Here is a 22804-nt window from a genome sequence, read left to right as displayed (position 1 = left end):
TTGAACGATTACAAAGCATCCATTCGGCAGCAAAAACATTCTAAAATTCCACGGATCTACGATTGCATATAGAAAGGGGACCTAGCGCAGGGACTCTACTGAGCTGAGATATTTTTGAAGTTGATGCTCATATATTGAATTCCAATTTAATTTGTTATCGAATTCACTTTATGAGAATCGACTTTCAAATAAAATCAGTATCTATTAAAAATTACGTTTGGCATGAATCATTCATAGAAAAATCTATTTAAATATCTAATTTCTACCAATTGTTTCATCATGGAAAATACAACAGAAAGTACCTATCATAATCATCACGTCATCGGTTGAGTTCACCAGCGATTTGCCTTGATCAAATCGTGTTTGCTATGATTTAATTTATTGCCGGTTTCTTACTCTCTACATTCCTTCCTCACACTGACGATTATTCACTAATTTCATTGGCATCTGCACAATTACAAAAAAACATTATCACTTTATGTGTTCACGTGCAGATGAAATACAATGCTACAGGACATTACACGGGCTCTCAAGTTTTCTGCCACCTTTGCGTTTTTTATACTTTTTTTAAAGATAATTAAAATGTGAATTATAGCCTCCTTAGCCTTGGCAAGAATAAAACTGCATTTTATATTTTATAATCTTATATTAATTATTAATCGTAACGAAATCATGCAATCAATCCTTTCCAAATGACAAGTGACGCGTATCATATGATTTCGCTTTTTTCTGTGACCTATTAATTATTACAGACTGAGCAATTAATTGCTTTGCAATTGCGCAACCCTTGGTCGTAGTTTGAAACCAATTTTCTGATTTTCTTTTATTATTAATACATCATATTGTTCTATCCTGTTCAACAATTATAATTTTATATTTTCCAGCAGCGTTTCATAATATCACTTTTAAGGCAAAACGCAAGAAATGTAATGAATAAATGATATTTCCTTAGCGTTGCATGATATTTACTGTGTGGGCACACGGAGCAGCTGTCGTTTGATATTTAATTGGAAAGTTTTTCTTAATCAATCACATTAGTTTTTGTGATTCAGGGTTTATTTTCAGACAGCATGATGATTAATAATAATGCTGAATAATATCTGATATTTAAGCGTGGATTATTGATTCACTAATTGGAGTTGCAATACGAAATAATATGGAATTTCAATGATGTACACGAGCGAATTAATTAATCAAGCGATTATAATTCTGAGTACAATCAATGTCACAATCAGGAATCAATCTTTATGAGTAGGACGGTGATAGAAAGATCGAAATAAAGAGCTGCCTTTGCATCTTCTTTGGGGAATAGTAATAATTTTGACTAAAAAAAGGGATAGCTGCTCCACAGCACAAACACTGTACGCACATGAAATTACACGGAAAGTTAACCCTCGCTCTTATCGTATAAATGTGCAATCTGGAAGCATTAATAAAGAATAATTACTTTATCTGGAACCATAAGTAGCAAATGCGGCTTTGACTAATCGAATCAACGAAAAAAATGACAATACAGAGCTGATTAGAACGCAAAATAAGCAAACGCCTACAAATTGAAAAGAAAAAACTTAAAATGTGTATTATGTACTTTAAATATTCTCTAGATGTACCTTAAAATTTTATAATACTTAATTAACAGGTGTTTTACAAGACGCTGAGAAAGAGAAGGAGAAATTAGCAAAGGAGGGGTGGTCAGGGGTTTATGATGATGCGAGTAAAGAGGCAGAAGGTGCTGTAGGACAGATTGAGGGGATTATAGCTAAAGAGAGTGTAGGCCGCGGGGAAGAGTCGATTGAACCGTTAATTATTAAAAAAAAGAAAATTGATACTCCGCACGGTACTATCATTACTACGATTACTACCACGACGAAAGGTGCTCCCAAAAGTGGAACAGTTATATCCGAAACAAAGACCATTAAAGAAACAATTACACCTGGCCAAGTGCATTTATTCGAGACTAAAGAGCCAGTGACTCTTTCACAAGACAGTTCGAAGAAAAAAGTCACTATCACAAAAACTACTATAATGCTGGATTCTGGTCTTAAGGACGCAGAAATTTCAAAAAGATCGGATGAGCCAAGCGCGCCGATGGCTGCGTTTGACCCAAACGTTGAAGCCGATCGCAGCATGGAACCGGCCCAAGACATCGTCAGGATCCAACCTGATCCTGCGCTGATGTCGGCAAAAGACCGAACGGTAAGTGAAAGTGAGAAATTATTGAAAGGAGGGAAAGAAATTGCCGAGAAGACGATGAAAAATAAACTGAACGATGACGCGAAGGATTTAAAAACCGTAAAGCCAACGAAAGAAATGGACACAGGTGCTTATGAAGGCGTGTATAATGTGCATTTAGACGATTCAAAGGCTGAAGAGGGAAAAAAGAAAGAGAAAGGCAGCATTTTCTCCGGTATATTCAAGGGACCAAAAATAAAGAAAGGAAAAAAAAGAGACTCGAAAGAGGTATCATTTGACAGTGGTGATGAAGATATCAAAGTTACGAAAGAATTCCTCGAGGACACAAGGAAAGTAGCTGATCTGACACGTGACTCTCCTCAATTCGAGTATCCTGCTTTCGATCCAACCACTTATATATGTATTTGTCCCCAAAAACTCCCTGAACAAGAACCAAATCGGGATCCTATTTGGGCTACTGCTGATTTCCTCTACGATTCTCGGCGAAGTGCCGAAGCTTTTGTTCCAGAAATCGAAGATCTTGCAGAAGAACAGGAAATCAAGCCTATTGATGGTGTGGCTATAACACCAGAAGTTGAGAAGACTCCAAAGAAGAAGTTAGTGACAAAAGAAGAGCCAGTGAGTGCTGATGATCATAAAGAAAAACACGGTTTCTTCTCTGGTCTATTCAAGGGGTCAAAGAAACATGATGGTGATGTGGAAACCCCTATTATGAAGACAAAGAAGGAAGACAAGAATATCATAGCGAAACATGAGCAAGAAATGCAGAAGTCTGTAGCTGAACTGAAAAGTAGTGTGGACGATGAAAAAGATCGTCTTGATTCATCTGTGAAAACAACAGTGGATGATGTCGACAGCGTCATAACAACGACTAAAAAGTCAGTCTTGGATGACATTAAGGACTTCAAGAAAGCTATGCGTAACGATAAAAAACAAGCTGATGATGGTTTGAAGCGCCTAAGTGGTGACTTGAAATCACTCGACGAGAAAATCAAGTCCGGTGCGGATGAAATAGAAAAAGAAACTAAACATGCTACAGGAGTATTGAAAACAGAAGTTGAAGAGACAACTGATGAGGTCAAGGATAAATCTAGTGGCTTCTTTGGCATTTTCAAGAGTCCTAAAACTAAAAATCGACGTAGTCGATCGAAAGATAAGGATACATCGAAAGACGTGTCCTTTGACAGTGGAGATGAAGAACTCAGGATAAGTACAGCTGCATTTTTAGATGACACTAGAAAGGCGGCGGACAGAGCTTTACTGAAGTTGGAAAAAGAACCCCAAGTGAAAGAACAAAGTGATATCAAAGTAGAGAAATTCATTACGACAGTTCCTGAAGAATCGGACCTACCAAAGGATAAATTAAAAGGCAGTTCGTATGATGTAAAGGTACCAAAAGTTGAAACGACGACAATTACAAAAACCATCATATCAAATTCCGATCCGAATGATGCAGTGCAGTCTTCAGAACAAAAACGCAGTCGCGTTGATAAGAAGAAAGCCGAACAAAGGAGATCGGGTGAATTCTCAGATTCGGCTGACGAAAGCAAATCGAAGGGGACCAGCTTCTTCGAAAAATTCAAGAGCCCGAAACTGAGATCGAGGAAGAATCGATCTAGGGATCGGAGCACTTCAACAGAGCCTTCCTTTGACAGTGGTGATGAAGAACTCAGACATGCAACATCGAAATTCCTGGATGATACACGCAAAATTGCAGAGGCAACCGGCAGTTTCGATGAGCCTAGAAAATCTCTCAAGGATACGTTGGTCACTAAAGAACCTGTATCCCCCGTGACAGCAGAAGTCAAACAGACAGATGATGAAGCAGTGGATGTAAAATCCAAAGAAGATGATGGAAAAGGGAAAAGTGGACTTTTCGGGATATTTAAAAGTCCCAAAAGTCACATTCGGAGGAGGAGTAAATCAAGGGAAAAGAGTTCATCAACTGATGCCTCATTCGATAGTGGTGATGAGGATTTGAGGATCGCGACTTCCAAACTCTTGGACGATACTCGTAAGATCGCAGATATTATGGAAGAACATCCATACCCATCTGCTCCTGCCGTACAATTGCTGCAACGCGATGAAGGTGATGGAGAGAAACCAACAGAACTGGGTGAAAAAAGTGGTTTTCTGTCTGGAATTTTCAAGAGTGCTAAACACGCGGTCGAAGAAGTAACTGATGATGTTAAAGAATTCTGGGAAGAGACGAAGGAAGAGGCTGAAGAAGAGAAACAGCAAGCTGATCATGAACTCGAAAAAACTACCAAAGCAGCTGCAGAGATTGGAGATGGAATAACCGCTGTTGGAGAAACTGTCAACGCGGAGATTGATAAGAAAGTTGGTGAAACTCTAAACGACAATTCTGAAACTCTCCAAACTATAAAAGTCGAAATCACCGATGTGCCAGACAAAACTGATCATAATATTCCACATCGTGGTGCAAAAGGATCAACTGAGGTGAAGGAGAAAGCTAGTAAGGTGAGCAAAGACATCGATAAGGCTAAAAAGTCCATGGCTAAACCTCCCAAAAAGGAGGTTGAAGCAAAGAAAGGAAAAGTCGCTGTGGATACAAAAAAAGTCTCAGATTCGCCAACTGCTGCAAAACGTAAAACTGGAAGGGAGCCGGAAAAACTCAAAGAGAAAGGTCCAGGTCTTCTTTCAGGCATTATTAAAGGTGCTAAACATGCTGTAGATGAAGTATCAGAAGATGTTAAAGAATTCTGGGACGAGACCCAGGATGAAGCTAAAAAAGAAGATGAACGAGCACAAAAAGAAGATGGGTCTGATGTGAGGAAAAGCCCCCCCATTAAGGATTCCGATTCATCAGCTGACGAAACAGGCAAAAAAGAAAAGTTGGTTGGTAAAGATGTGACAGGATCTTTGAAAGGAATCAAAGGAAAAGTTATACAAACTACTACTACAACCGTAAAGACTACCAGAGTATCTCCTCCGAAAAATGGAAAAACTATTGATCAAACTAAGAAAGCCGCACCACAACCATCCAAGGAGGAATCCAAAACAGTAAAAAGAAAAATCAGCGATGTTGATAAAACTGTTGCAGCTAAGGCTAAAACTGCTAAAGAAACTGCTGCCGAAAAAGTCAAAGTCACTAAGAATGTCCCGGAAGACCCTAAAACTACAAAAGATACTACTGTAGAGACAGCCAAGTCAGCGAATCAGCCATCTGCAGAACAAGCGAAGCTGTCCAAAGGAAGTCCTACAGAAAAACTCAAGTCTGACAAGAATAATGGCCAGGAGAAAACTAAGTCAATGAGACAGTCACCTCCGAAAGCTGCTGGAGATGTCGATCAACCTAAAAGGGCAATTTCCAAACAAGTCAAAACCGAATCGAAAACAACGAAGGGTAAAGTTGATGCTGCTTCTAAAAGTACAGCAGGTGCCAAAGATGCAGCCCTGAAAAAAGACAAAGATGTGAAAAAAGGAAAGGACAAGGGTTCGGATTTCTTGACAGGTATCATCAAAGGTGCTAAACACGCAGCTGATGAAGTTACCGAAGATGTTAATCAATTCCTGGATGAGACAAGGAAGGATGCTGAAGAACAAGAGAAACAGCTTAGACGGGAAGCTGAAGAAACCGCTAAGACTTCTGAAGATATGAAGAATAGAATAGGTCAAGATATCGAGTCAGCCAAGGATGATGCATCCCATAAAGTTACTGAGAAGTCCAAGGATATTGTTGATCTAACACATGCAGCCGATAAAGAAGCAACACAAATGATCGATGGTATTGGGGATGAATTCGAGAAAGATACTAAAGTAATCCAAGATCACGTCACTGAGACAGCAACCGTTGCTATTGATTCTACCGAAAAAGCTGCTGATAAAGTTGAGAAAGAAGCAAAGAAAGCAAAAGATAAAGGTAAAGGTTTCTTATTTGGCATTTTCAAAGGTAGCAAACACAGTGTCGACGAAATGACTGATGGCATCCAAGATACAATCGATGATGTAAAGAAGGAAGCTGAAAAGGGCAAAGAAGCCATGCAAGGTACAGTGAAATACGTCAAGGAAAAACTTGATCACGATGTCAATATAGTAAAAACCGATATTAAGAAATCTAAAAACTCGTTCGATAAAGAAATTAAAGAGGGCAAAATTCATATTGATGATAAAATTTCTGGTACAGCAACGGCTATTAAAGATGATATCGATACTGCAGCATGTCAAGGGCAAAAAGAACTTGAACAGGCGAAGAAAACAATTGAAGGTGCTTTAAGTGAAATTTCAGAGAAATCTGACAACGGTATATCGAAAGCCCACATTGGAGCTGCAACAATTACCGATGCTGTCGAGAAAACACCTCAAATAGTTGAAGATACTGCAAAACAGGTCGTAGATAATGTAGTCAACACTAGAGACGCTACTGTGAAGGAAATTGATAAAAACTTGAATGTTGCAAATGAAAAAGTGAGTACTACAGCTGAGGAAATATCTGATTTGATTAAAGATGGGAAAGACAAAGCTGAGAAAGAAGCTAGAAAGGCTAAAGACAAGGGTAAAGGCTTCTTTACTAATATATTCAAAGGTTCTAAACATGCAGTCGAGACCACTGGAGACGATGTTCAAAATTTCCTTGAAAAAGCTAAAGAAGAAGCTGCGAGAGATAAGGAACAACTTCAACAGAATGCTGATAAAATAGCTGAAAATATAACGGATATCAAGGGTGATATTATAAATGATCTTGATTCTGGTAAAGATGCTATCGTCGATATGGGTAAAGCCGCTGATGATGCACTTTCCAGTACTACAAAGCAGGCATCAAATGCTACTAAAGATGCAACCAAAAAAGTGGCTGATGAAATATTAGATACGAAACACGCTGTTGCTGAGGGAGTCCAGAAGAACGCAGAAAGGTTGAAAGAAGACGTTAAGGAAGTAGCTCACAGTGTGTCTAAAGCAGCAGATGAAAGCCAAGATAAAATAGGGAAAGAAGCGATAAAAGCCAAAGAAAAAACAAAGGGCTTCTTCTCAGGTATTTTCAAAGGGGTCAAGCATGCATCAGACGAAGTTGCTGAAGATGCTAAAGACCTCGCTGACGAGGCGGGAAGGGAGCTGGAGGAGGATCAACATAAAATATCCAAATATGTTTCGGATACCACCAAAACCATAAGTGATGTAGCAGACGAAGCTAAGAACAAAACAATTGACACTACGGCTGCAGGTAAAGATGCGGTTGTAGATGCTGGTCAAACCGTAGTGGACACCGTTTCAGGTACCACCTACCGTCCAGCGAAGGCAACTGAAGACGCCGTCAAGAAAATGGTCGATGGTATGGCAGAGACAAAAGATTCGATAAGTGCAGCATTTACCAAAGATTCTAAGAATTTGAAAGATCAAATGCAACGGACCACTGATAAAGTAGTAAATACTGCTGAGGAACGTAAGGATAAAATTGAAAAGGAAGCAGGAAAAGCTAAAGATAAGACCAAGGGTTTCTTCACTGGGATCTTCAAGGGAGGCAAGCACGCTGCTGATGAAGTCATTAAAGACACAAACGATTTTATTCAGGAAACTGAGAAAGCAATAGAAGAAGATCGCAAATTATCAGCCCATGTTGCAGAAACGAAAACCGCTGTTACCGAGGGCGCCGAAAAGGCTCAAGATAAACTCGTTAGCGCTGCAATCGCAAGTAAAGATGCTAGTACTGAAACAGCCAACGCGACAGGCAATGCAGTAGCAAGTACAGTAGAAGGAACATCGAGAGCGGTGGACGATACCGTTAAGACAGTTTCCGAAAAGATAGCAGAATCTAAGGCAGCTATCACTGAAAAGGGAAAAAAAGAGACAGAAAGATTGAAAGAAGACGTAAAAAATGTCACTCATTCTATTGCTGACACCACAGACGAAATCACGGATAAGATAGAAAAAGACGCAGCTAAAGCTAAAGAAAAAACTAAAGGTTTCTTTTCCGGTATCTTCAAAGGAGCAAAATATGCAGCAGATGAGGTAGCTCAAGACACAAAAGATTTCATGCATGATGCTGGAAAGGAAGTTCAGAAAGATGAACAGATGTTATCGAAAAAAGTTTCAGAAATAAAAGTACATTCTACTGATGCTGCAGAAAAGGCTAAAGACCAAGTCATTGATACTGCTATTGCAGGGAAAGATACGGTTACTGACACGGTTCAAGTTACCGGTGATGTAATATCAAGTACTACAGAGAAAGCATCGCAGGCAACCAACGACACAGTTAAAAAAATGGCTGATGATGTGACAGATACAAAAGTCGCTCTAACAGAAAGTGTCAAGAAAGGTGTAGAAAGCTTAGAGGACGGTGCAAAAGATGTAGCTCATGCTGCTGCTGATACTGCTGAAGGGAGCAAGCATAAAGCTGAGAAGGAAGTGGCCAAAGCGAAAGGAAAATCCAAAGGTTTCTTTTCCGGCATCTTCAAGGGAGCAAAACACGCTGCTGATGAAGTAGTCGACGATGTGAAAGAATTTATTCATGAAACTGAACAAGAAGCGAAAAAAGATGAAGAGAAGTTATCCAAAAATATTTCTGACACAGCAGCAAATGTCAAAGATGTTGCAGGAAAAGTGAAAGATAAAGTTGTGGACACTGCTATTGCAGGTAAAGATGCTGTCGTTGATGGTGCTAAAACGGTAGGCGAAGAAGTGTCAAATACTGCAGGAAAAGCGAAGGATCAGCTCGTAGATTCTGCTGTTGCTGGCAAAGATGCTGTTGTTGATGGAGCTAAAGCGACAGGCGAAGCAGTTTCAAGTACTGTTGGAGAAGTACAAGATAAGTTTGTCGATACGGCTGTTGCAGGAAAAGATGCAGTTGTCCGGGCTAAAACGATAGGTGATGCAGTTTCAAGTAGTGCAGAACAAGCATCAAAGGCATCTAAAGACACAGCCAAGAAAATTTCCGATGACATTATCGAGACAAAAGATGCTGTAACTCAGAAAGTGACGGAAAATGTAGAGAGTGTGCAGGATGAAATGAAAGATGTCGGTCGTGCAGTTGTTGAATCTGTTAAAGAAGCCGAAGAAAAAGTGGAGAAAGAGGCAACAAAGGCTAAAGATAAAACCAAGGGATTCTTTTCAGGAATTTTCAAAGGTGCCAAACACGCAGCTGAAGAAGTAGCTGAAGATACGAAAAATGTCGTTAAAGAAACTGAAGACAAACTGAAACAGGACAAAGAAAAACTTCCGGAACGAGTTTCAGAAATCAAACAGAGCGTCACTGAAACCATTGGAAAAGCGAAGAATGAAATAACTGATTCTACTCTTACGAGTAAAGAGATTGCTGCTGATGTTGCCAAAGCTGTGGGTGATACAGTACTAAGCGCTGCAGATCAGACATCCAAAATCCGTGAAGAAACAGCAAAGAAAATTACCACTGACGTAGTACAGACTAGCGATTTTGTAACTACAAATTTGCAGACAAATGTCGAAGGTCTGAAAGGTGAATTGAAAGATGTTGCTCATATGGTTGCTGATACGGCTGAAGAAAGTAGAGGCAAAATGGAGAAAGAAGCCTCAAAAACTAAAGAAAAATCTAAGGGATTCTTCTCTGGTATTTTTAAGGGGGGAAAGCATGCCGTTGGTGAAATTTCTCAAGATACAAAAGATTTCCTTGACCATACGAAGAAAGAAATTGAACAAGATAGAGAAAAATTATCAAAACAAGCCTCAGACACAACAACTGTAACTGATGCTATAGGTAAAGTTAAAGATGAAGTAATCGACAAAGCTGTTTCTGGGAAAGATGCTGTTGTCCATGCCGCCAGCACTACTGGGGATGTTCTTTCAAGTTCTGCAGAACATGCATTGAAAACCACTCAAGACACATCTAAAAAAATTTTCGATGGTGTAGTAGATGCGAAAGTCGCTGTCAGTAAACATGTCAAAACAGATATGGAAAACTTGAAAGATGGTGCTCACACAGTTGCGGAAACTGTCGAGGAAAATGCAGACAAAGTTGAAAAAGAAGCGTTAAAAACTAAGGAAAAAACCAAGGGATTCTTCTCTGGCATTTTCAAAGGGGCGAAACATGCTGCTGATGAAGCTGCTGAAGATACAAAAGACTTCCTTGACCATGCAAAGAAAGAAATTCAACAAGATGGAGAAAAACTATCGAAACAAGTTTCAGATACCACAACAACTTTTACTGAAACTGCAGAAAAAGCTGCAGATAAACTCGTTGAAACTTCAGTGGCAGGTAAAGAAGCTATTATTGATGTCGCTAAAACGAGTGCTGATGTCCTTTCAAGTTCTGCAGAACGTGCATTGAAAACCAGCGATGACGCAGCAAAAGAAGTTGTTGATGATGCAATTGATGTGAAGGAGGCTATAAGTAAAAAAGTGAAGACAGGTACAGAGCATTTGAAAGAGGGAGTACAAGATGTTGCACATGTCGTCGCCGACGCTGCTGCGGAAACCAAAGATGAAGCTGAAAAGGAGGTAACCAAGGCTAAAGAAAAAGCAAAGGGTTTCTTCTCCGGCATCTTCAAAGGCAGTAAACACGCCACTGATGAAGTAGTTGACGATGTGAAGGAGCTCGCCCAAGAAACTAAAAATGAAGTAAAAAAAGACAAAGAGATAATATCGAAGCATATTTCTGACACAACCAGCAACATCACTAACACTGTAGGAAATGTGCAGGATAAAATTGTGGATACTGCTGTTGCAGGTAAACACGCTATTGCTGATGCAGCTAAGACCACTGGTGATGTACTTGCAAGTACTACCAAACAAGCAGCAAAAGCAACCAAAGACACAGTTGAAAAAATCGATGCAAATATGGCAGAGAGGAAACAAGCTATAACTGATGAGGTAAAAAAAGAAACTGAAAGTTTAAAAGATGGGGTGGAACATGTCACCCATGCCGTTGCAGATTCCGCCAAGAAAATAAACGATAAAGCTGAGAAAGAAGCAATGGAAGCTAAAGATAAAACCAAGGGTTTCTTCTCTGGCATTTTCAAAGGCGCTAAACATGCTGCTGATGAAGTAGTCGACGATGTGAAGGAATTCATCCATGAAACTGAAGAAGACGCAAAACATGAAGAGAAATTATCGAAGCACATTTCGGAAACAACCGACAATGTCACCGACGCTGTAGAAACAGCAAAGAACAAAGTGGTCGATACAGTTGTTGCGAGTAAACAGTCTATTGCTAATGCAGCCGAGGCCACTGGTGTTGCGATCTCTAGTACTACCGAACAAGCATCAACGGCAACCAGAGATACGGTTAGAGGCATTAGTGGTGATATAACCAAGACAAACCAAGCTATTACTGATAAAGTGAAGGAAAAGACTGAAAGCTTGAGTGATGGGGTAAAACACGTCGCTCATACAGTTGTCGATTCTGCCAAAGAAACCAAAGAGAAAGCTGAAAAAGAAGCAGCGAAAGCTAAAGATAAAACTGAGGGCTTTTTCTCTGGTATCTTCAAAGGAGCGAGGCATGCTGCTGATGAAGTAGTTGATGATGTAAAAGAATTTATTCATGTTACTGAAGAAGAAGCTAAACACGAGGAAGAAAAATTATCGAAGAAAATTTCTGATACTACTGGAGCCATCTCTGACACTGCACAGGAAATCAAAGGCCAGGTCGTCGACACGGCTGTTTCCAGCAAGCATGCCGTTGTTGATGTGGCTAAAGGCACCGGTGATACAGTTTTAAGTACTGCAGGACAAGCATCGAAAGCGACTAAGGACACAGTTAAGAAAATTGTAGACAACGTAACGGAAAAAGAAAATGCTTTAGCTGAAAAGTTGAAGAAACATACGGAAAGTGTAAAAGATGAAGCGGAACACGTGGCTTCTACTGTTGCCGAGTCGGCTCAAGAAAACAAAGATATGATTGAAAAGGAGGCAGCCAAAGCTAAAGAAAAAACTCATGGATTTTTCTCCGAAATTTTCAAAGGAGCTCAACATGCGACTGATGAAGCAGCTCAAGAAACAAAAAAATTGATTGATGAAACTGGAAAGAAAATAGGAGAAACCGAACGAAAGGCCGCAGAGAAAATCTCAGATACAACAACGACTGTTACTGATGCCGCAGTGAAAGCTAAAGATCACATAGTTGACACTGCTGTAGCTGGCAAAGATGCTGTAGTTGATTCCGCTAAATCCACTGGTGAAGTACTTTCAAAATCTGCGGATCACATATCGAAAACCACCAGCCAGGCAGCTAAAAAAGTTGGTGATGGTGTAACAGATACGAAGGAAGCAATAAGTGAGGAACTTGAAAAAGATGCAAAAAGCATTAAAGACGCAGTAAGAGACACTGCCCATGCACTTGGTCAAACTGCTGAAAAGACCCAGGATAAAGCTGAAAAGGAGGTAACAAAAGCTAAAGACAAGACGAGAGGCTTTTTCTCCGGTATTTTTAAAGGTGCGAAGCACGCAGCTGATGAAGTAGTTGACGATGTCAAAGAATTCATTCATGAAACTGAAGAAGAAGCACAAGAAGAAGAAGAGAAAGCTCGAAAACTCACCGCTGAGACAATGAAAGATACAAAGAAAGCCATAGATGAGTCCACAACAAAAGTATCTGAAGGACTTGGAAACGTGCTCGATAAATCAGAAAAGTTGAAGGATGATGCACATCAGAAAGTGAAAAATATTGAGAAAAGTGCATCGGATGCAATGAAGGTTGCTGGTGACACTTTTACAGATGCTGCAAGCAATGCCTTACATGTAACAAAGAAATCAGGCCGAAAAATCAGTGCAGAACTTAGTCATGCCAAAGATACAGTACGCAAAGACGATGCCCATATCGTGGAAGAAAAGATTGCGGAAACTACAGACAATGCCGCTGCCGCGAAAGAAAAACTAGAAAAAAAAGCCAAGAAAACAAAAGAGAAAACTAAAGGCCTCTTTTCCGGTATCTTCAAGGGTGCAAAACATTCTTCAGAGGAGGGCATTGATAATATGTCAGAATTCCTCGAGGAAACTAACCGAGAGCTAGAAAAAGAGGCTGAAAAGACACATCGGGCCTCTGAAGAAGCCACCAAGTCCATTGAGAAAGCTGTGAGTGATCTCAGCGCTACAAACGATGAAATTACGCAAAAGATATCTCAAGCAGCTACGGATGTTAGTGATACAGCTAAAGGAATCGTTGCTGAAAGGCAAAAGAATATGGCAACCAGTCAAAATGCTATAATGGAAGCAACTGTAGCTGCAGGCGAAGCTCTTTCTGATATACCTATCAAAATCCAGGGTGCATCAAGTGAAACAGTTGAGAAGATTGGAAAAGAAGTTGATGCAACCAAGAAGTATATGTCTGACGGGCTTGATAGAGGTATACATCTAATCGAAGAAAAGGGGACAAAGACGGCCGGAACTGTAGCAGAATCTGCAAATGCAATGAAAACAGCGACCGAGGAAGAAGTTGTTCATGCTAAAGAAAAGGGTAAAGGATTCTTCTCTGGAATTCTGAAAAGCGCTAAGCACGCAGTAGATGAAGTTGCTGCAGATATTGATGAATTCAAAACTAAAACTCAAAAAGAAGCTGAAGAAGAAGAGGAAGCCGCTCGACAAGCTTTGAACAACGCGGCGAAATCTGTAAAGAGCGTTAAACATAAAATTGAAACTGATAGCCATGCTGCAAAAAAGAAAGTAGATGAACAAGCCTCTAAGGTAGTCCAACGAGCAGAGAATGCTCTAGTAACCGCCGAAACAGACTTGGACAGGAAATTGGATTCAGTGGACCAGAAAACAGCAAAAACTGGGGAATCTATTTCCGAAACAGCTAGCAAGTCAATCCAAAATCTAAGAGATACCTCCAAGAAAGTAGATGATAAAGCTCATGAAGTCAAGGATGTCTTTGACAAAGAGCTGAAAGAAGATTCAAAGATTGTTAAACAGGCAGTATCTGATTTCACACATTCAATTGCGGATTCGGCTGAAGTTGCGGAGCTGAAACTAGAGGCTGAAACTCAAAAGACTAAAGAAAAAACTAAGGGTTTCTTCTCTGGCATTTTCAAAAGCGGAAAGCAAGCAGCAGACGACACGGCGCATGAAACTCAGGAATTCATCGACAAGAGCAAAAAAGAATTTGAGGAAGAGAAACAGGCAGCAGTAAAATCAGTAATCGATGCATACGATAAAGCAGCGATGGACGTTCAGTCTGGAGATCAGACTGCGCAGAAAATATCGCAAACAAGTCATGATATCTCCAATGTAGCTGAAAGAATTGCAGAAGATATTAGTGATGGGTCACGAAAAATTCAAGATAAAATATACCGTAATGTTGAGGACTTGAAAGATAAAACCCATAAAGTTCATGACAAATTGGCGGAAGATACTTCCAAAGTATCTGGGCAAATCATCAATAACCTTTATGATACAAAGGAAGCGGTGGTTGCTGAAGCAGACAAAAATATAGCAGCAGCAAAAATCAACATTGACGGGGCAGTGCAATCAACAACTGACCCCACGGATACTGCACAGCAAGAAATTGGAAAAACAACGAAAATGATGAAAGACAAAGGCGAAGGTTTCTTTTCTGGTATCGTAAAAGGAGCTAAGCACGCCTTGGAAGAAGTCACAGATGATGTCAAAGAATTCTGGGATGAGACGAAGGAAGAAGCTAAAGAAGAAGAAGAGCATGTTAAGCATAAAATTATAGAGGCTGATAAGAGCGTCAAACATGAGCTCGATACTTTTGGGCAAGATATTCAAATGATTACAGATGGGCGTCTTGATTTTAAGGATCTTGAAACTGATCTACCGAAACAGGAAAAAGAGGGACAGTCAAAAACTGAGAAACAAAAGGGAAAAAGCGGCCCAATTTTCGGAATTTTGAGGCGCGACAAGCATGATAAGATTGTGCACGATGAAGTCACGACCGTTGGTCAGGTCATCATAGATGGGACCGACGCAATATCAAGCTCCACCAAATCCGCCATGGAGAAAACCACGAAAGATGTAAAAGATGATGTAAAGGCAGTAGAAGAAAAAATCATTGATAGGAGCAAGGCTGTAGCGGACTCCGCAGAGGTTGTGAAGGATCAAATCGAGAAAGATGTCAAGAAAACGAAAGAGAAAAGTTCAAATTTCTTCTCAGGAATTATCAAGGGTGCGAAACATGCCGTAGAAGATGTATCAGACGATGTTAAAGAATTCTGGGATGAGAGCAAACAGTCAGCCAAAGAAGACGGTAAACAAATCCAGGAAGATGTAAAAAAAACTGGAAAGCAAGTCGAAGGAAAAAAAGATGAGGCATCGACAGATTTTATGAAAAGAGAAGGGGAACTACGAAAAGGAATGTCTGTAGGGTACGAGCCCATCCTTCAAACCATAGACGACAATTCATTGTCCAGCCAACCGTTAGCACAATCCACACCACCTATACAAGATCCTTACGTCGCGACAGTGGCCTTTTTAGAAGATTCTCGTGAAACTGCCATGCAAATCGACGACAGGATGCCAATTGCACCCACAGAAATGGAATCCTCACGAGAAGAAAAAAGTTCAAAAGGAAAATCAAAGAGTGTAATTTCGAGTATGGTCAAGGCCACTGAAAAGTTTTGGGAGGACACCAAGCCTGAATTCGCTCATGTATCTGGTAGTTATGACGTATCTTCCCCGCAACGTAAAACAGACAAAAAAAGTGATATAGTAGATGACGCACAGGTTACCCTAGAATCGTTCGGTCCAATTGAAAGTAGACTTAGGGAAACAAGCACAGTAACAAAATCAGTCTCAGGCATTCCACAAAAAATAGATGCAGCTAAAGATTTTGATACAGAAGTTAGGGTAGTAAGAACTGAAAAGTCACTAGAACGAGAGTTAGATGACAGTAATAGGGTGAAGGGTGTAGGGCACCTTGAGCCTCATGCACGGCAAACCGTCACGACAATAGTAACAAAGTCGTCTATGAGGACGACAATGTCGACTCCGCCACCCAGCCCCGACGAGCTCGGTGACAGTAGAATTAAAGGTATCTTCAAACAATGATTGATTGTGTTATACATATATATTACATACCAGCTGTGTGTAACATGTATAATTTTCCATTACGATTATTTTTAATGCTTTTAATCTTTTTTTTAACCCATTTTTTATTTAATTTAATGGTAATTTTTTATTTTCCCTCCAGTGAAGCCTATTAACGGAGGAAACGATTTAAACAAATGCCAGATATCATGCACCACAACGTCATTAATCTAATAATGTTTTTTTTACCCATAAAACTTTAATGCGTGTAACCCAGTTTTAACCGAGGAATTTACCGAAGCACCTGAACTCCACAATGGTATTGCCCGATTGTGAACCATTTGAATTACAAGCTCGTCGAGATAATATGGATTATGATGACTCCATTTTATATTCATAGATTGATCCCTACGTCCTTTTCGTAACTCAAATAAAACGTATAATTATTTCAAGCCTAAGGTGACACGAACAGTATTCACAAACCCAAAGGGAGTTATTTATTTGCTATACTATAACATAGACAAATGGTTTTCCAAATACGTGATCTAATATGTTTTTTTTTCAACATTGAATGCATGCTTTCAGTTAATGTTGAATTTTCAACTGTTTCATTTGATTTTTATTGAGCTTTTTCATTTTGCTTCTTTTCATTTTCCCCACCTGTGGTGTCTACAGTACACAAATATCTTTGACATAATGAAAAATTCTTAATTCCACATATATTATATATTTTATAGCAACAAAATGATGTTAGATCCACCTTCAAAAAATCGTTCGAAAGTGAAATTAATTACCGGCAGTAATTCACTGTCATTTGATTAACAGGAAAGCCCATGGTCTAGCGAAGCATGTGAACCAAAATATGCCAGGGAATATCATCACCATCATCCTAATCACTATCGTTCTAAATTCACTGCTTTAAATGTTCATCAAGAACTTACATGTATAACTTATACCTTATTTTGCTGGGTCTTTACAGATGTAACGGAGGAAGCTGCTAAACGCGCCCAAAGCTTAGCGGACCAAGCACTTGAGCTAGAAACATCAGGTAATGTTTGTATATAATATGGAACTGCAAGAATCCGAGGATTAGAATTAATAGATTCAACGAGACCAATTACCGATCAGGGATAATGGGATGAGTAATTTAGGAACTCATCAATTTTTTTGGTACCCTCAGTGATATTTAGCTTTATCTTACATAGTTAGCACATGCTGGCTTACTACACTAACTAATAATTCACGAATGCCCTCCAGTGAATGATATTATATCAATCAATGAATCATAACAAGTATTGTCCTTGCGGAGAAATTCTATCTCCTAAATGATGACGAGGGTACTCTCTTGTTCGTGAATATCTGCTACTGGTCGGGAGACTGTGAAGATGATATAGATGCTTCAGCGGAGAGCATTCAAATGATTGATACACGTCACTTCTTCATGTATACATCAATCATCATTTACGGAATTATCAGAGTTGAAATCGTCCATGCCCTCATCATCTCGAGAATTTTTATGACCGGTCGATGTGACAGAATAACTTCCTATTCTATTAAAAACAAAATAATTAAGGACTTATGAAAAAAGACAGTTTTCCAAACTGATAAGGAACTCCATTTTCAACTCTGACAAATCCGTCGACTGATGAATACGTATACACCCCAACACATTAATCAATGCCATATTAATACCAGTTTGAAAATCTAACTGTCACATAGTCAATGGATCATAATATAGTTTCCCTAACAAAAAATCTGAATGGTCTCACCAATTACCAAAAAAAATCCCTTTGAAATAAAAACTCAATAAAAAAAAGAAGAATATGCCAACAACTAATAATTACAGCTGGGCTAGAAACTTGAGATTTATTTAGTGTGTATCAATGTGCTTTATGCCCTTGTTCCTGTTCTTGTCCGTGTCCTTTTGGATGGGTCAGGGCATGATTCGGCTGAGATTGATGGGACTGTAGAGAGGCATGTTACTTCTGCTCCGACAAATCAATCCGTTCCCGACCCACGTCACTGCACCAAGTCATCTTCACTGAAAAAAGAATTGTGTCTTGATCTTGAAGTCGATAAACATCATCCAAAGTCCCAGAGTCCAAGGTCTAAGATTCCACAGGCGTCGAGCTCATCGCCAAAACCACTTGCATCCGTTCCATTAGATATTAGTTTGGAAGAGTCGAGCCAGAAGAGTAAGATACCGATTAAAACAAAGGAGGGAAAAAGAAAGGATAAGAATAATGGTGTTGTAACGATATCAAAAACGGAGGATGGCGATACAACGATCATCAGTAGGCACTCGTTTATAACAAAAACGATGGAAGATGATAGTGGTGAGACGTCTGTTATCACGAGAACTGTGACATCAATAGTATCAGAGAGCTCAGGATCTTTGAGCCAAGCTGACATGAATAAATTGATTGAATCGAGCAATTTCACAGATCCTGCAGCTAGCATAACAGAAACAACCACCAGAACGGTGATAACGGATAGAATACCAAAGTCAACTTCGAAAGAAGACAATGGTGCTTGCACAAGTGCCAAAGAAATTGTGAGATCCATTAGCACAAAGAGCTCCTGGGAATCTTCATCGCGATCACATGACAAGGACAATTGGGATCAGATTCAATGTTCTCTGGACACATCACCAGGCTCCGGTGATATTGCCTTCACAAAGAATGGCGATTCACGTCACGAATTACCAAGTGACAGTGACAGCGATGGCTCACCACGAGCCCGGAGACGATCATTGAGCAAGAGACGAACACTGGGCAGCTCAAGTGGATCGGATGTTGCTCTGCATGAAGGTGCTGAACTATCACCTCTAGAAGACGACCAAGGTACCGCAATCACAGCTAACAAATTCTAAGTAAGCGATGTAATTGTCCCGCTAAAACAAACTCCGTCTCCAATGAATCCTCATTCCCTGTGATACCTTTATATCGCTATTTGTCTCTTGCAAGAAGAGATCAGCTTTCTGTGTTCGTGATTACCTGCTATGTTCGTACTCCCGCTCACTTTAATTCATTAATTGTAACATTATCTATTTCATGGTTACCTTGTTCTTCACACCTTGCTGCTTTGGGAATTCTGTGTAATCATGTGATCTTATTAATTACCAGTATATCTGATCTGCGAAAAAATTGGAAAATTAAGCTTGTTGGAATTTTCAAAGTTTCCCTTCCTCCTCTTTTTATTTCTCAGGGAAAATTCAGGTTGTGGAGAGGTATTTCGTAGGTGTCTTTCCGTCTCGGTGGTAATCGTTCAAATCGAAGTTAGAGTTGGATTCCAAGTTCTACGGGCTTAGTCGCTTGGTTATACTCATACATAATTATCTAGTCATTTTTAGTATTCACTGATGGACATTATCAAGTCAGCGGAGAGATGATAGTCAACTTGAGTGTTTGATGAGTATCTTTGAATCTAGAAGCAATAGATCTATTCACATCCATTTTATTTATTGAGCAAAACGAAAACTCGAAAAATATTCCTTATTAAAAGACGCAATCTAGATTTAAGATTTTTTTTCAACAAATTCATGTTGGCTTTCTACTGACTTGTTTTGTGTTTCAAATTCATTATTGATTCGCTGCCCTTCATATTTCTGTGCTCTGCAAATCCTCTTCCGAGGTCTCCCCTTCGTACTAATTTCATTAGATGTTACATCCAGTTGCTACATGGTTTGTGGGAAATCATGAAATTTTGCATATTCTCGACAAGCATGAAAGTTATTAGAGGATGTAATTTGTTACGTGGCAATAGCCGAGCAGAGTTCGATTTCATTGATGGATTCGGAAATGAAAAGCTGCCCAATAGGCACCCCACACAAGTCTAACAGGAAGACGAGTGGTAGTTCGAGAAGCATTTGTTGGCTGAGTGTGGCATCTGCGGTGTTAGTCGGAGTAGTTGCACTTTGTTTAGCCCTGGAACCTCGTGTACTCCACATTCTCTCTAGTCACGATTCGAGATAGCCTGGGTACGATCGACACCATTTTTTCTCTTTTCTTTCATAAGAATTACCTTTGTAATTTAGATCGTGTAGTGAAATGACAGAAGATGACAACTTGATAGATTTCATGCAGGCAATTTTGCTAATATCTCAAAAACTAACAGCATTAGAAAAATTATCACAAACTCTTGCTGTACACTGAGAGAAATATCGACATAATAGCACAAAACTAATTTCTTGCGCCAAATGTCTCCTCCCTTAAGGATAAAACACTTGGGACAAGAATCCCGCATAATAAGTCAGACCGCGTAAGAATCCTGTGAAATGTTCATGACTTGAACACGAACACTTGACGATAAAGTGACCATTTCTTGCCTCAAGACATCGTTCATTTCGTGTCAATAGATGAGAAAATGACTAAAAATACTAAAAGCTTCGATTCAGTGAATCATGGATCAGAGATTTTCATATTTAATGAGTACAGAATTTAAACAGGAGAGAACCTTTAGATATTTCTAAAATATAACTCTGTGTTTGAAGGAAAGCAATAACATCTTTTCCTTTTCTCAAACTTACTTCGTCTCTTCAGGAATATTTTCCAATTTATAGAAAAAAAAAAGCATTTTTCATTCAGTATCATCTTCCTTTTGCCCGAAGATCACCGATTTCTTGTCTGAAACCTGCCATTAATTGATCGAATATGCAGGCGATGTTGTCTACTTAAGAAATTATTTTTGTCATATTATGTCGATTTCTCTTTCAGCGTAGCTCATACATTTTTCTTCAGGAATGGTCTTCGATACTTTTTTCTAAATCTCTACCTTGATATTTGCAAATACGTTCTGGAGTTATCTCTGTTTACCACTTCACTACCAAATTATTTGTGTGAATTACGTCCTTGGACGTAATAAAGAATCAACGTAAGGAGTTATTTTAGGGAAAGACGAACCGTTCAATCCCAAGATGGTAATAGAGTTCGCGAATTAATTATTGGTACAGATGAATGAACTTTGACATTGTTTACAAGCTTTTTTCCAATTTTTTCAGTATTATGCATGATTTTATTAAAGACAAGTATCTTGGGAGTATGGAAGCGCTCAATAATGCATGTTGCATTTACGTAGTACAATGTGCACTTTTTAGAAAGCTTATATAACATTAAAATATTCAATATTTTGAGTAGTTACAACTAGTAGTGTTGCACGGTAGTTATAATGACAAATATGAATTCCTATTCTGTTTTGTGATATTTTTTATCATCCTTGTCCTTTATTTATACTTAGTTTATACATACGAAACTTACAATAGTTACTCTTGATTCTTTTATAGCTCCTCTGACAAATTAATTATATTTCAAGATAAAGCTAAAGTGTAGAGGGACCAACCGTCACATTTGCGATAAGTAATGAATAAAATGAGTTAGAATTGTTAGACGAATATTCACCTTTAGTAGTAATTAATGATAAGTTTTATTTAAGGAACACTATATTTTAGTTATTAGTAATTAACTATCACTAACTATATCGGTCCTCTTCTTGATCAAGACGATGATAATAATTATTATTCTATTCGCCATATCGAAGTCAGTATAACAGAGCATTTACGATTGAAAATTACTGATAATAGTTAATTCGTCTAACAATACTAATAGCAGTGGACAATTATGTACTGCTGACGAGAACAGTCGTGAAGACACATTCAAGTGATTCTGTACTTGATTTTAGACTTTGGTAATACTCAGATGAATCAAATTTTTTACCGCTGAGACAGATATCATATTTATTTTATGTATAACATCGCTTTTTCCGCGCTTTACACGAATTATTAAGTACAGCACGAGTTATTATACTACATTTAAATGGCATTACATTGCCACAAAGATTAATTTTTTAGTGAAACAGTTGATTATGGAAACAATTGGGAGGAAAAACTCTTTCTAGCAGTGAAAAAGAAATGCATAATAATTTTACGTATTGCCAGAATTTATGAATAGTACTGTTGTGATTTGTTTTTTTTTTATATGTCTAGTCTTTATCCCTGGTTTGGGCATGATGTACAATTTGAAAGGAAGAAATTGAGCGAAGGATTAAAAACAAAAAGTTCTATAAGATGCAATTAATTGGGTTTTGTAAAACTTTTTGCTTTTATGCTTTTTATATCTGAAATTTGGTAATATATTTGCCTTTGTGCAAGCGATCAGTATATACTTAGAAAGTGCGAAATTAACATATAAATATTACATGATAAGTTGTAGGAGATAAGACAGTGTTAATCGTTAAATTGTATCATCATCTTCTTGTGTTACGCAGAATCTGACTTTATGCAACAGAGCGAACCATCTTACGTCGAAACAACAACGACGGAAATTGATCCAGTAACCAATGAAAGGTATTAAATAGGTTTGATCCTATACGACCCACTTCCCCATGTATAGAAACATTTCGTATGGAGTTGCGACATTTCTCTACGTTTTTCTCTGGAGCGTTTAGACATTTTTCGTATGAAAACAAAAATTCATGTACAGAAATGATTCGCGTAGAAAATATTCGTATAGAAATATCCGAATATCATATACGAAAATCCTGTAGAATTTTTATACGCAATCCATACAGAAAATTTCTATACGATTTTTTCATACATGTAACCGAGTTGGATTTGATTGTCATAGTATCTCGGTAACGAGTGATTCCCGAAGAAATGATTACCATAAGTTTTTTGCAAACAATTTTCTAATAAACTAGGGTGAACAGG

General features: G+C 38.8%; 1 protein-coding gene across 9 annotated transcripts in view; it reads left to right on the top strand.

Annotated features, from left to right (window-relative positions):
• LOC107038477 (microtubule-associated protein futsch) overlaps positions 1-22804 on the top strand; it is a 115631-nt gene that overhangs the window by 90625 nt on the left and 2202 nt on the right. For 6 of the 9 annotated variants that reach the window (XM_015257579.1, XM_015257578.1, XM_015257577.1 and 3 more), the window contains 4 exons: positions 1640-16105; positions 17081-17149; positions 18039-18944; positions 22363-22441. In XM_015257579.1, coding sequence (XP_015113065.1) covers positions 1640-16105; positions 17081-17149; positions 18039-18944; positions 22363-22441 — 15520 coding nt within the window. Of the gene's footprint in view, positions 1-1639; positions 16106-17080; positions 17150-18038; positions 18945-19866; positions 20081-22362; positions 22442-22804 lie in introns of those variants that run through there. The other 3 variants (XM_015257585.1, XM_015257576.1, XM_015257580.1) reach the window with 2 other exon arrangements.

Source organism: Diachasma alloeum, unplaced genomic scaffold, assembly GCF_001412515.2.
Source record: "Diachasma alloeum isolate Michigan unplaced genomic scaffold, Dall2.0 Dall_scaffold_00284, whole genome shotgun sequence".
NCBI lineage: Eukaryota > Metazoa > Arthropoda > Insecta > Hymenoptera > Braconidae > Diachasma > Diachasma alloeum.
Note: the sequence above shows the minus strand (reverse complement) of the source record. Positions and strands in the feature narration are given on the sequence as shown.